The following is a 13,933-nucleotide window of genomic DNA, read 5'->3' on the forward strand; positions in this document are numbered from 1 at the left end:
TCCCCAGGGCTGCGCCACTCCCAAGTGAGGAGAGGCCCAGGGGTGTGAGCCCCATTCTGGCCCCTCCTTGGAGGAAGTATTCACATCAGAACAAGGAAGAGGTAACAACAGTGGGGAGAGGTGATGGTGATAACGGCAGCAGGGTGGGGCTCCCTAGGTTTCCTGCCAGCTTGGATTGTCAGGATGGCCCTGCGAGCTCCCACTGCCAGCCTGAGGAGGGGATCGGTGCGTCCCCACAGAGCAAGTCCCCTAAGGGTTTTAGTGGGTCCCATCAAATGTGCTTTGGCGCCCTCGTCTGGATTTGTGTGGTGCCTGCACGCAGGCTGGCCATGGACAATTAGCGCTATTTCTCCCCTCTTCTCTCTATATCGCCCTTTGTGAGAAATGACATCTTTAAAACCATAGACATATTTGAGGAATGACATGAGTTGTGGCTACCACGAGAACTGCCTCCCAAACACCGTGAAGTGAAAAGCTTATTGACACACGATTATGTTTGTCTGATCCTGAGCAAATGTTTGTTCATTGAACCTTGACTCAGCCAGCCTAGAAGGAAAAAAATCACTTCCCAAGTCGTTTGTACATCTGACTGGTTACTACTTCTTAGGATCCATGTCTGGGGTCCAGAGTTTCTAACAAACCCACCCAGCAGATGCATAAACTCTTGCAGGGAGCTGACTGTGTAGCAGAAGCTGTTGAAGTCAGGGGAGCACCGGTCACTCACACGTCCACTCACCCGTCTGGCAGGGCTTCCCGAGCGCCTCCCCAGTCGACACAAGGCGCGAGGGATGCCGGGAGCAGCCTCGCAGCAGCTAAGGGCACAGCCCGTGAAGTCAGGCCACGTGGGGCTGGGCCGGGCTTTGCTTCCCACCAGCCTCCAGCCGTGGACAGTGACCACGTTATTCAGCCAAGTGTCGGTTTCCTCCTTACTTGCTAAGTCAGAGCCCCGGCGGCGCCTCCCTCACAAAGCAGATCTACCAGAGGGAGGTGGTGGTCACTGCCTGAGTGGTCACCAGGTCTGGGGACAGCGGCCAAAGCACACCAGGAGGCTAGTGTACCTGCTGAAATGTCTGTCTCCCCGGACTCTGGCGCCACCCTGCGTCACCCCTGCCCTCCAGTTTTGAGTTTTCAATCCAGACCGGAGGTTCTGAATACGCGATTCCAGACCAGCAGCATAAGCGGGCAACCTGGGAACCTGTTAGACATGCAAATTCTCCAAGCCTCTGAATCAGAAACTCCAGGGGTGGAGCCCAGCGATCTGTTTGAACAAGCCCTGCCGGGGAGTTTGGTGCACACTCGTTTGTGAGCCACTGATCCGGAGAAAATGACACACGTGTAAACAAGCAATTAAAAGCAGGTGGGCTTCCCAGCAGCCGGGATGTCCCGGGCTGAGTCCTGCAGGAAGAGCTGGTGTTCACAGGGGGGCCGCGTCGGAGGCATGTGGGGCACATGCAGGAACTGGGGAGTGTGTGTTGGGGGGTGTGCAAAGGGGAACGCATAGGAAGGAACTGACATGTAACCATGGAGACCATGGAAGGTTTTCCATGGAGGATGCAAGGACACGTCTGCAGCGTAGAAGGAAGCACGCATGCGCAGTGCAGCCTGGAGGCCTGGGTAGCCCCGAGGCGCAAAGCCCAGCTGGGAAGAGGCTGGAATGATGAGGCAAGAGCCCACCTGGGAGGGACCCGAGGTGATGGGGCAGGAGAGCAGTGGGTGGGGGCGGAGAGAGATGTAGAGGGGGATGCATGGTGCCAGGCAGCGGGGCTTGAGGCTATCTCTTGTTCTCCTCTGGTGGCACGTCTGACCACAGGAGCAGGTGCTGGCATGAAAGGCAAGGGTGCGCCGAATTGGGCGGTGGTTGGGGGAGGCACAGGAGGAAGCTCTGTAGTAAAACAGGAGTTAATGGCGCTGCTGTTATTTGCCAACATTTTTCATTCATTTATTTTTTTCAGCAAATATTGGGTTCTCTGTCATGTGCTAGATACTTCTAGGACAGAAGAGCACAATGTAGTCAGAAATTGCTCTCATAGAGATAGGGGACAACCACAATGAATAAGTCAACAAATCTATAAGCCAAACCTTTCAAATTGCAGTCGGTGTTCTAAAGAAAAGAGAGATTAAGGAGGTTTGGGGTGGGAAGACTTGGGGTGAGATAGTCAGCAAAGGTCTGAGAGTAAGAAAAATTGAGCTACATGATAAGTAGCAGCCAGATTTGCAAAAAAAAAAAAAAAATGTTCTCAGGCAGAGGGAGCAGCAGGTGCAAAGGTCCTGGGGTAGAAAAGAATTTGGAATGGTGAGGAACAGAAAACTGCAAACCACTGGACCTGGCCAGCAGTGGGAGAGGACATCCGGCAGCTGGCACATGACAGCAAGGGGACATTTTCAGAGATGATGGGATGAGGTAGGATGTGAAAGCGTTCAGTAAAAACCTTGGGAACCAAATGCATGTTTAGGAGCACTGAGCTGCATCTTCAAGGAGAGAATGAGTGACTGCAGCAAGAAGGATTTGGATTCCATTTCAGAGGAAGCCCAGGCTGCAAGAATCCTCAGCTGTCAGGACCATGTCCAATGCACATAATTGGTGGATTTTGGGGGTTTGTTTTTAAGAATTGGTTTGCAACCAAGCTGATGTCATTGCAGGTGCATCTTGACGGGAATGAAAAGAGATAGACAAGGATTTTGAAGAGGAAAATGAGATGAGAATGGAATCCTCCCCTGGCTGGGTGGAGGCTCCCTCTAGTGCCACCTGCACCCCAACTGTCCAGGCAGCCTACTTTTGCTGCAGGACCACGGGGGAAGGCTCACAGGCCTGAGCATGCCAGGCCTCACCCATGGGAAGGAAGCCAGGACCCAGCCTGCCTGGTAGATGGAGGGACCCAGACTGAGAAAGGCAAAGGTAACAGGCTCTATCAGGCCGACGGGGACCCCAATGCCAAAGACACCCCCCTTCTGCTCTAGGTTATCTCCAGGACTTCCCCAGGCTCACCTGCAGGACACAACTATGTGTCCACCAAAGGCCTGACCAATCCCCTAGAGCAGAACAGCAGTTGGTACACACCTGCCACCCCAGGATGGCAGAAGCCCCACCCAGCAAGACAAGCAAGGGTCAGCCTGACATCACTGTTTGTGCCCTCCACACACAGCTCCCTCGTTTCCTGTGGCCTCAGTGCTCCAGGTCCTTCCTCTGAGCCTGGGTCTAGAACAGCTCTTTACTCTCCTTCGGGAGTCACTACCTTCCTACCCATGGGACCCACCCAACGCTCACCCACACCTCCCCAACCCACCCCTCCCCACCCAACTCCGCCCCAGAAACTTTCCATGATTGACACCGGTCGTCCCAGGCCAACAAACACCCACACAGGCGCACACACCCAGCTCTATCCACCGCTTGGAAGTCTTGCCTCCTCCTGGTCCCTCATAGGCCTTGCCCAGGCCATGGGTGACACTGGGACCATGTCCCCTCCCAAGGAGGCCTCGGGGACAAGGGCAAAAGTAAGGCCAATAGCGGGAGCAGGGAGAAATGCCACCTTACTCACTTGATAAAGTACACGGCTCCTTCCTGGGTGGAATCCATCTCCCAGCCTTTGGGCAAACCTGGAGGAAGAAAGTCACAAAGTGAGGTCCCGGAACACGCAATCCCCAACGAGTATGGCCAGCACCCAGGAAGCACCAGCAAAATTCCTGCTGATGACAACAGTGGTCAGCCATTTCTCCCCCTTTATGCCCACCATTCCCACCAGGCTGCTTGCAGCAAATACAAGAGAGATGACAGTGGGTGGCACGTCCCCTGTCGTGAGCCATGAGGTGATGAAGTGACTCTGCCTCACAGGATTTCCTCGTTCACTCAACAAACTTGCACTGAGCTTCTGCTTTGTACCCCATGCCAGCCCCCAGGGCCACAGCAGTGGCCCGAGGATGTCTGAAGCAAGGATGGTGGCCTGAGGATCTCCGACCAGACACCTTTCATTGCAGATGCCGGAGCCAAGGGTGGGACTAGCCTCAAGCTTCAAAAGTAGCGCCAGGAGTGATCCAGGGCTCAGCCTCTGAATCCCAAGCCAGGGCGAGTGCCTCCAGATCCTATTGCTTCTCGCTTAGGGACTAAGGGTCTGGGAAGTCAGTCCCTGGAAAATGGAGGCAGTAAAAAAAATGTCCACAGCGACCCTTGAATAGGACACAAAATGATCCTTGGAAATGCTCAGAGTGGAGAGTCACTCACAGGGCAATGGAGGCCTGAACGGCGGAGGAGGCTGAACTCGGGTATCCCTGCTGGACAGCCCCGCAGGGGCTGGTCACTGTCTCCTCTGGCCCCCTCCGGCCCCCTCCCTAAACAGCCACCCTGGGGTCAGCCTACACCTTGAGGCATGCGCACTGAAAGCCCTGTAGAGAGCCCACTGTCAGATTAGGGACAGCAGGGCCTGGTGGAGAGCATTCTTTTGGGATGCGAGAGCCCCGAGGCTGACATATTGGTGAACAGTTGCAGATTGTCATATCGACCACTGCCACAAGGCTTTATGAGACACAGCTAGTGGCTGTGGGTCCCAAGTGACCCACATGGCTCTCTGGCCACATCACTGGTTGCCTGAGGGCATAGCTGCTGGACACCACCTGATGTGCGTGCGGGGGAGCGGGGGGGACCCGAATGTGTGGGTGGGTGAGTGTGTGGGCTTGCGTGCTGGGAGACACACAGAGAGGCCGACACCAGGAGAGCAAGGGACTGAAGAAGGCTGCCATGTTGTTTCCATGAGCGGGCTCCCTAGGGCCTTCTCACTGAGAAGAACTGGCCTCTTGCTTGGGGCCTCAATGTATTTTGCTTCTGGGCTGTGGCAGGCCCAGGGTTTTTTCATTCACTCGTCTTATTCACCGGTATTTATGGAGGGTGTGAGTGCATCATTGCTGCTGATGGTGATGATGCAGCTTTAATGCGGGAGGGCGGCAGCCCTGCTCCTTGGCCTACAGACAGACAAAGCCAACGACCCCTCACCGGTGCCTCCTTCCTCCAAGCTGCACATTTGGCCTCTGTGAGCACATGTCGTCTGTACCACGACATCATACACTGACATCCGCATGGCCATTTTACAGATGAGGTGACCGAGGCCCAGAGAGGTGAATCCATTTGCTTAAGGCCGCACAGGAAGTGTCTGGGTCGGGATGTGAGTCTGGTCTGCTGCCCCCAAAGCTCACACTCTTCCCTCTGTGCCGCTCTATAAATGCTGCTTGTTCCCCGCTGGCCTTTTGGGAGGACATTCCCATTCAGAAGGGCGTGGATTGGCAGCCTCCCTGAGTGCAGGGATCCCCATTGGGTATAATCCTGCCACTGTGATGTGCCTGGGAAAGAGGCCAACGAGGGCCGTGTCCTCTGCCTTTTCCAGCAATGTCCCTCCACACTGCCCTCTCTGCCTGGGCAACACCAAGAGTGCTATGTTCCTGTCCAGGCGGAGTGCCCGCTGAGGCAGCTGCCCTCCCAGGAGGCTTCGGGGGGCATCTTAACCTCTTCTCAGTCTTTTACAAGCCATTGGCTGTGGTGGAAAACAAAAAAATGGCTGACGGACTTTATGTTCCCATCCTACCTAGCGTCATGGTAAGCTGGACAGGAGTCAATTTGTAAACAGGGGCTGGGGGCAAGAGCCCCCTCATTTCAAGCTGGAAATACCACACAGGCATCCCCGCCTGTCTAAAGTCATGTTACGTCACTTCACTTATATAAAAGATGTACATGCATATCTGGTTTTGCTAATCAGGAGAACGCTAAAGAGGAATTTCCACTTTACAACCAAAGCCAAGAGCGAAAGTGTAGTGAAGGGTGGCCTTGTGGGGGTCACTCCAGGGGCAGTGGCCCCCATTACTGCGGGGGTATCACCAAACTCCCTCCCGGGAGCTCCTTCACGTGGGCAGATTGATCACAGCATCCTTGCTTTTGCCGTAGGTTAGTGCTATTTTAGGTTTTCCCTGTAATTTAGTACGAGTTGGTAGATTACGTTGGAATCTGGGAGCACTCAAAATTTTTTCCATATAAACAACTTGCTTCTTTGCTTCCAAGAGTTTTCGTATGAGCGCTCTATTTTCAGATATTGGGGGGACTGGTATGACAGGAACTGCCACTGGTCGAAACACTCATGGAATCTTTGCTACAACATGTTGAGGTCCATAATCGTATCCTCATTTTACAGATGAAGAAGTAAACTCCCTAAGGAGTAAAGCAGGTACTCCAGACCAGGCTAACAGAAAGTGAGCTCAGATTTGAACTCAGGTCTCTCTGCTTTTATTTTACTTATTTATTTTTAAAAAAAATTTATTCTATTTATTTATGCATACAGTACAAGAACTGGGGTGTAGGCCAGAGGTGGGAGGGGGTGAGAGGATTCACCAGAGAGAGTGGGGAGCGGAACAGGAGAACTGAGTGGAAGCACACTGCTGAGGAGGACAGCATTGAGACAAGAAGGGTCTGCTGCGCCCTGTGGGTCACCTCCCTGGCTGGGGATCGAACTGTGCTATAGCTGCCAATAGCTTCACAGTGCTGAGACGTAACCCCTAGGCCACCAAGGAGGCACCCTAATTTCCCTCCCTTTAAGTCAAAATTGGACTTGATGATTCCTCAAGTCCTTTTCAGCTCTACGGACACAGCATGCTGGTCACGAGTCTAAATTCTGGACAAGCCTGCACCGTCGCCCATGGTGTCCAGCAGTGTGCTGTGCCCACAGGTAACCGACTGTGCTGTGCATCAGATGAAGGGCTGGAAGACCATGGCGGCAGGGTGGGGTTAAGCAGTCCTAGTGAGACAAGTAGTCCTTGTCCCCTTTTCTTTCTCGCCCGACCCCCTCATCCCCACCTTGTGAAAGACTTCCAACTACAAGGAGCAAATTTAAACTAGTGAAAAATCGAAGACTCAGGCCCTCCCTGGTAGTGCAAGGGGTTAAGTCTCAGCACTATGAAGCTACCACCAGCCACTGCAGCCAGCAGGAGTCAATCTTGGCCAGGGAGCTGACCCACAGAGCGCAGCAGACTCCTCCTGTCTCTCTGTTGCTCCCCTCAGCGGTGGATTTCACTAAAATCTGTCTTTTCTGCTCCCTACTCTGTCTCTGGTGCATCCTCTCACCCCCTGCACCTCTGGCCTGCACCCTAGTTCTTAGATGCATAAATAAATAAAATGAATCTTTAAAAAAAAGAATGAAAGACTCAGGCCCTCAGTCTCATTAATTACATGTTGGCTGCCCTGTAGCCACGTGGGCAGGTGGTGACCATAGTGGGCAGGGCAGCTTGCCCACCATGTCGTCATGTTCCATGGTACAGCCCTCTGGGCTGGAGGGCTCCCAGTTCAGCTCTCAGATTCAGGGGCTCTTCTGGCCCGGCAGGGGGATAAGAAAGGAGTAAAGTCTTTGCCCTCCGAGGCCTGTCCCAGATACTAAGATACTAATTGTCGAGTCAGAAGCATGGAAAGACCTTGAGCTGAGCAGCAAGCCTCCCGCACCCTCACCCAGATGGGAGCCAAACGCTGAGCTGATCCATCCACTGAGCAAGAGTTGGGGACATTCAAAGCTGGGGGGGAGGCGGGGAGCGGGGCGGGGGGAGGCATGGCTCCTTACTGCCCTCTCCAGCCACCGCCTCCTCCCTGCCTGCCAAGGAGAGACAGATGAGCTTCTTACCTGGGCCAGAACAATGGCCGCTCTTGATGGGGGATCCTGTACTTGGGTGCACCCAGCTGGTTGACTTTTCCTCGTCACTACAGAAGACCAATAAAGAAGAGTCAGACAGGGCTCTCTCTGGTGGTACAACGGGTCAAAACACAGCACTATGAAGCTGTCCATAGCCACTGCAGCACGGGTTCAATCCCCAGCCAGCGAGGTGACCCACATGGTACCGCAGACCTCTCCTGACCCACCCACTGTTCCCTTCAGCAGTGGATTTCACTATATCTGCCTGTTCTGCTCCCCACTCTGTTTCTGGTGAATCCTCTCACCTCCCTCCCCAACACACACCTCTAGCCTGTACCCCAGTTCTCGTATACATAAACGAATAAATCTTTAAAAAAATGAGTCAGATAGGGCCCTCCCTGGTGGTGCAGCAATTTAAAGCACAGCACTAAAAAGCTAAAGCCACTTCAGCATGAATTCGATCCCCCGCCCCAGAGGTGACCCACATGGCTGGCAGACCTCTCCTGACCCGCCCGCTGCTCCCCTCAGCAGTGTACTTCGTCAGTCAGCCTGTTCTGCTCCCCTCTCTGTCTCTGGTGAATCCTCTCACCACCCCTAAACCTCTGGCCTGTACCCCATTTCTGTATGCATAGATAAATAAATCTTTAAAAAAAGAATCAGATCTTAGCCCCCCCAAGTTCTGTCACCCCTGACTGTCCCATCAAGTGCACCCTCTGCACTGGCATATTTCATTCACATTCACCAGCAGGCTCTGAGGCTCAGACTTTCCAGCCCAGCGAGCAGCAGACATATAGGGGTATGGCTTTCGCGTGCTATGCTGGGAACGGCGCTCCCCTCACAGCAGTGTACAGCGCCCCCCACAGGGGAGGGAGTGGTAGCACGTGGAGTTCTTAACTGGCAGCTTCTCTAACAGGCAGGAGAGGAGGAGGCCGGTGAACCGAAGTTCTCTGGGTGTCTACAGTGCTGCACATTTTCATTCAGAATATTCCTCTAACCTTAGGTCGTTTACAGATTATGAACCCGAGGTTCTTAGAAATGCAGCAATTTGTCCAAAGTCACACAGTCGGTAAGTGGTGAAGCCAGGATTCAGACCTAGATCCAAACCCCCAAAATCAAGTTCTCAGTAATATCTCTCCGGTAGCAAAGTGGGTTCCTCAACAGCACAGACCCTCTGGGCTCCTCATCTCCTGGCACAAGAGTTGCTTGACAGTTCTCAGTCCCCCCCAACTAGGTGATGTTTTCCCAGCCAGATGTGACCCAGCAAGAAGGCAGCCAGGGCCCACCCTGGTGGCACAACAGGTTAAAAGCGCAGCACTGTGAAGCTGTCCACAGCCGCTGCAGCACGAGTTCCATCCCCAGCCAAGGAGCAACCCACATGGCACGGCAGACCACTCCTGACCCGCCCTCTGCTCCCCTCAGCAGTGTATTTCAGTCCATCTGCCTGTTCTGCTCCCCACTCTGTCTCTGGTGAATCCTCTCACCCTCTGCACCCTCTGGGCCTGTACCCCAGTTCTTGTATGTATAAATAAATAATCTTTTTAAAAAAGAAGAAGAAAAGGTAGCCAGCTGTGACCCAGCAATAAGGCAATCAGGCATGAGGACGAGGGGACTCTCGGGTCAGCTGTGTCATCCAACCTCAGGGTGGGTCTTGGGGGTCAGGACAGGACTCTATTCAGTGCTTTTAAGGTCTGGTTAATACCTAATTAACCTCACAAGCTTCACCCAGCCGAGCTCCATAAATTCTTACTAGAAACATACAGCAAACTGTACCCACTTAAAATGTACATTTTCCTATATTTTGACGTGTGAATATTTCACCAAAGTCAAGGTATAAAATGCCCCAAATTTCCTTGGGGCCCTTGGTGGGGCCTCTCTCCCATCCCTGCCAAGCCCTTGCTATCCTCGTGTCTTCCCAGAAGCACTCATCTGCTTTCAGTTACTAGAGAGCAAGTTTGCACTCTTTACCAGTTTAGAGTTTGACTCAAATGGAATCACGATCTGCAGCTGACCTTGCCTTCCTCTGCTCCCTCCCGGTGATGGCAGGTGTGAACAGTCCCTTTCCTTTCCTTTCTTTACTGAGCTGTGGGGGACCCCACAGCTGTGCTCACCTGCAGATGAGCATTGGGGTGCTTCCTTGGAACTATTACAAACAAAGCTGCTTGTACTTGAACCTGGTGTCCAAGTCTGTGCAGACATAATCTTTCTTTTCTCTAAGCTTGAACACCCGCTGCCGGAAGGTTTCCCACTGACCCTTCTGATGTGAGAAGAAACAGCCTCAGTCTGGTGCCTCAGCCCTGGAGCTGCCTCTGATCTGGGCTTCAGTCCTGGGAGAGGAAGCTGGGGAGGTTTAGCAGGAGCTGAATTGGAAAGGGGTGGGGGCACAAGCCTTTACCCCTCTTCCCAGCGCTCTGAGACTTCCTCAACTTTCTGTCCCCTGTCCTTCTGCTAGCCCCTAACAGCCCCGGGCCAGTGATGCAGTCCCTGCTCCAGCCCGGGGCTGCTAGGGAAGCTGTGGGCCAGGGAGGACTGAAGTTGCCACAAGTCCACAGTCTCCAAGCTTGCCTGGGCCCTAAGCACCACCTAGAATCTTCTTCAGGGGTCCCATTTGGAAAGTATTCTAAGGATTTCCCACCAACCTCAAGGCCCACAGCTGCCTCTTCTCCCACTGCCCATTCTCAGTGGATAGTCTCATTCCTTCATTCAAGAAAAGTTAGGCAGTAGTAGGTAGAAGGTGAAGGTGTTTCCCCCCCCCGCCCCCCACCTCCTCCATACTTCCAATTCAGCTCCCCAGCTTCCTCTCCTGCAGTCTCCCAAGACTGAAGCCCAACCCCCCAAATTTACCCAGATTCCTACCCATGCCATAATGGGGAAAGGGGCCTTCTCCCACTTAAGGTTAATCCCCCCACCTGGGTCGTAGGCCATATGCTCTCCCATTTTTCTAGAACTTTATGCTATTGACATTGAAGACTGGTGCCTTCAACACCTCTTTCCTGCCAGGTTGACCCTTTGCTTAATTTTTTAAAGACTTCTTTATTTAGGCATATAAGAACTGGGGTACAGCTAAGGGGGTGGGGGTGAATGGATTCACCAGAGACAGAGTGGGGAACAGAATAGGCAGATGGACTGAAACACACTGCTGCGGGGAGCAGTGGGGAGACAGGAGAGATCTGCTGCGCCCTGTGAGTCAGCTCCCTGGCCGGGGATTGAACTCATGCCGCAGTGGCTGGGGATTACTTCACAGTGCTGAGATTGAACCCCTTGTGCCACCGGGGAGGGCCCTTTAGTCCACACATCCACCGATTCTGTCTTCCACAGTCTGGACCTTCTGCTTCCTTCTGGGTGTCCTCCCAGCCCCACCCCAGCTTCCTGTCACATGCTCCTTTTCTTCCTGACCCAAGATCTCTCTTGGAAACTTGTCCCATCAAGTTTTCCCCACTTCCTAGGGAAGCCTACCGCTCACCAACCCTCTGCAAGCTGGCTTCTGTCTGCAGCCCTCACGAGACCACTTTATAAGAGCACCTAAACGGTCCCCCAATTTCCTAAATCCAGAAAGTATTTTCCAGACTTGAGCTCATTTGGCTCTGCCACTACTGACCATTCCTTTCTGAATAGCCGTGGTCCACACCTAGGGAGAGCACCCTACCCGGGCCTGGACCGGCACCCTGTCTCCCTTTCACCTTCTCCTCCCGGCCTCCCTCCCTTTTTCCTTTCCGTAAACTCCAGTGCTGCCTCCAAGGCTCCTGCCTCCTCCCCCAGCTTCTCTCCTCTCAGGGCTTTCTGCCCCTCTTGTCCGCACACCCAGCAGTAGTTGTCAGACTGTCCCACAGGGACCTCGAATTCAGCATTTCTCAGTTGAACTTCTACTCTCTTAAAATCTGCTCCTCTTCCTATAATACTCCTGATCTCTGTCAAAACTCAAAAATTCCGAGATTTATTTCCAGGCCTTTCTTTCCCTTCTTCCCCAACATACAGGCAGTAAGTGAACTCACTATTTCTAAAGATTTCTCCCATCCCTTCTGTCTCTTCCCCTCCATGCTCACTGCTTTAATTCAGACCCATCAGCTGTCTCCTAGACTTTTGCCTCCTAACAGCTCGAATTTCTCTGCTGCCTCCCAGATCGGTCCTGAGATCATCGTCCGCACAGCTACCTGCGCATCTGTCTAAAATACAGCTCTAACTGTGTCAATCTCCTGCTCACAATCTCCTGCGGCTCCCACCATCTACAGGATCAAGTTCAGATTCCTTCGCCTGACACATTAGGCTTCTCTCCCAAGCCATCACCTTCCTGCTCCTTCGGTCTCTTTTTCTGCTGCACGCCACAGTCTCCACCCATCTCTACTGCCCTCCACCTTGTGGTCTGGATAAATCATATCCTGGCTCCCATGGGGGCTCTGGGTCAAAGGTGCTTGGTCAAAGGTCCCACTCCAGTCTTCCTCAAGAAGCAGTTCAATGATTCCCCCTGGGGAGCTCCACCCTAACTCCCCAGAGAACATCACTGCTTCCTGGTGTTCCTCCAGCATCACACAAATACTTCCAGAACGCATCACAGACTGTCATAAGCATCTGTGTTTCCTCCTCACTGACTTCAAGGAAAAACTTCGATCTTACTGTTTTTTATCATCGCCACTGCCCAGTACTGCAGCACACACATAGTGGACACTCAAGAAGTGTTTGCAGAGTGGAAGATGAGATGAAGCCGGAAGGCAGGCAAGAAAGGGAAGAGATAACAGCCACTGCATCAAAATCCCAGAGGAGCTTATGCAAATTCAGATTCTAAGGCTCTACCCCAGAACTTCAGAATCTAGAGGGGGAACTAGGACCTGGCCTTTTTAATAACTTCCTTGGCTGAGTCTCGGACAGTCAAGTCTCAACACACTGACCAAAAGGACCCACCTCTTAACCCTGTTCAGTGATTCAAGAATCTGACCTGGAGTCAAGAACTTTCGTAGAGTTAATTCTAAAATAATGTAATTACAACATCAATTATGATCATGCTGATGATAATTACAGAAGAAAGGCCTCCAGCGAACAGGGACACTGGGAGACACCAGGAAAGGCCCGTCTGCCTGCACCCCGCAAAGCAAGCTAGTGGGGGAGAACCGTGCTCCATGGAAAGTGAGCAGGGCCTGGACACAGTCCGAGCTCTGATTAACAAGTGGTTCTGTCTCACAGGAGCACTCTCCATCTCTCTAGACCTTGCTTCCCCATCTGAAAAATGAGGGCGTTGCATCCAAGGCTGCTTTCAGCTCTAATGCTCTGTGAGTGGCTGTCTGGGGGAAGGGAAGACACCCGCCGCGGCGTACAGGGACAGTCCAGGAAGCCTTGCTTCTGGACTTGCTGTATCGTCAGGAGCATTCTCTCCTGGCAGAAGATGACTGTAGTCGGAGCAGGCCAGAACAGCCTCAGCAGAGCCACTCTGTCATAATGAGATTATGCCAGAGCCATTTTGGTTTATGAAATTAATATAACAGTGCTAATATAGGACCGAGAGTCGCCAAGGCTCCCTCGCTTCAGAATGCCAGAAGTATGTGGGCATCTCTCCTTCCTCCTGACCACAGCCCCATAAAGCAGCGAGCAGGGAGAGGGATTGCCAGCCCCAACCCCAGATTCTGGGTGAGGGGATGTCAGGCACTAGGTGGTGGGGGTGGGATCCCCTGCCCCTGGCATTTAGCCCAGCCTTCAGGAGGAAAACCCGCAAACCCGCATGGGAGGTGGGGAGGAGGGCTCACGTCTGGTCTTTTCAGTGGCCTGAGGGAAAGAGCTCCCGCTGGGTGAGCAGTCTAGTCATCCTCCACAGCGTCCCCGTTCCCGGTTTGTGACTGGGGGAGGGGGAGAAGCCAGCACCTGCCCGGCCCTGCCGGCAACCTGGGCTGGACTTTGACCCATTGGGGAAAAGGCGGGAGATGCATTCAAGCCGGCATAGTGATAAACTTATTAGTCACGTCGGCCGTCCCTGCCACCGCTCCCCCCACCTTCTCCAGCCGGCCCCCCAACCTTACCGCCTTTCAAGTTGGACAACTTTAAAGAAAGAGGAAAAAAAATAAAATAAAATAGAGGCAGAGCGAGAGGCTGAGCGAGCGCCCCGCACGTACTTGATGAAGAAGACTCTCCCACCGCCGTCAACTCCGTAGGTCCACCGGCCCAGCAAGTCCAGCCAGTCTATCTCATCGGCCATCTCGGGGTCCCGCGGGCCCACTCGCTCTCGGCCCACACGGACGCCGGCAAGACCCGGGCTCCCTTCCCAGCAAGACCCACTTTCTGCTGCTCCGGGAGCGGAGCGGGGG

At 53.4% G+C, this 13,933-nt stretch overlaps 1 protein-coding gene across 1 annotated transcript in view; it reads right to left on the minus strand.

The window, feature by feature from the left end:
* The window catches only part of PLEKHA6 (pleckstrin homology domain containing, family A member 6), a 130,088-nt gene extending 116,203 nt beyond the window's left edge, over positions 1 to 13,885 (minus strand). Inside the window, exons 1-3 of the mRNA XM_012726786.1 lie at positions 13,742 to 13,885; positions 7,641 to 7,717; positions 3,537 to 3,594 (exon numbers count right to left, since the gene is read on the minus strand). Of these exons, the coding sequence (XP_012582240.1) occupies positions 3,537 to 3,594; positions 7,641 to 7,717; positions 13,742 to 13,824 (218 nt within the window). The 5' untranslated portion in view covers positions 13,825 to 13,885. The remainder of the gene's footprint in view (positions 1 to 3,536; positions 3,595 to 7,640; positions 7,718 to 13,741) is intronic.
* Between the last annotated feature and the right edge of the window lie 48 nt (positions 13,886 to 13,933).

This window comes from Condylura cristata, unplaced genomic scaffold (genome assembly GCF_000260355.1).
Source record: "Condylura cristata isolate star-nosed mole 26May11 unplaced genomic scaffold, ConCri1.0 scaffold00018, whole genome shotgun sequence".
Lineage (NCBI taxonomy): Eukaryota > Metazoa > Chordata > Mammalia > Eulipotyphla > Talpidae > Condylura > Condylura cristata.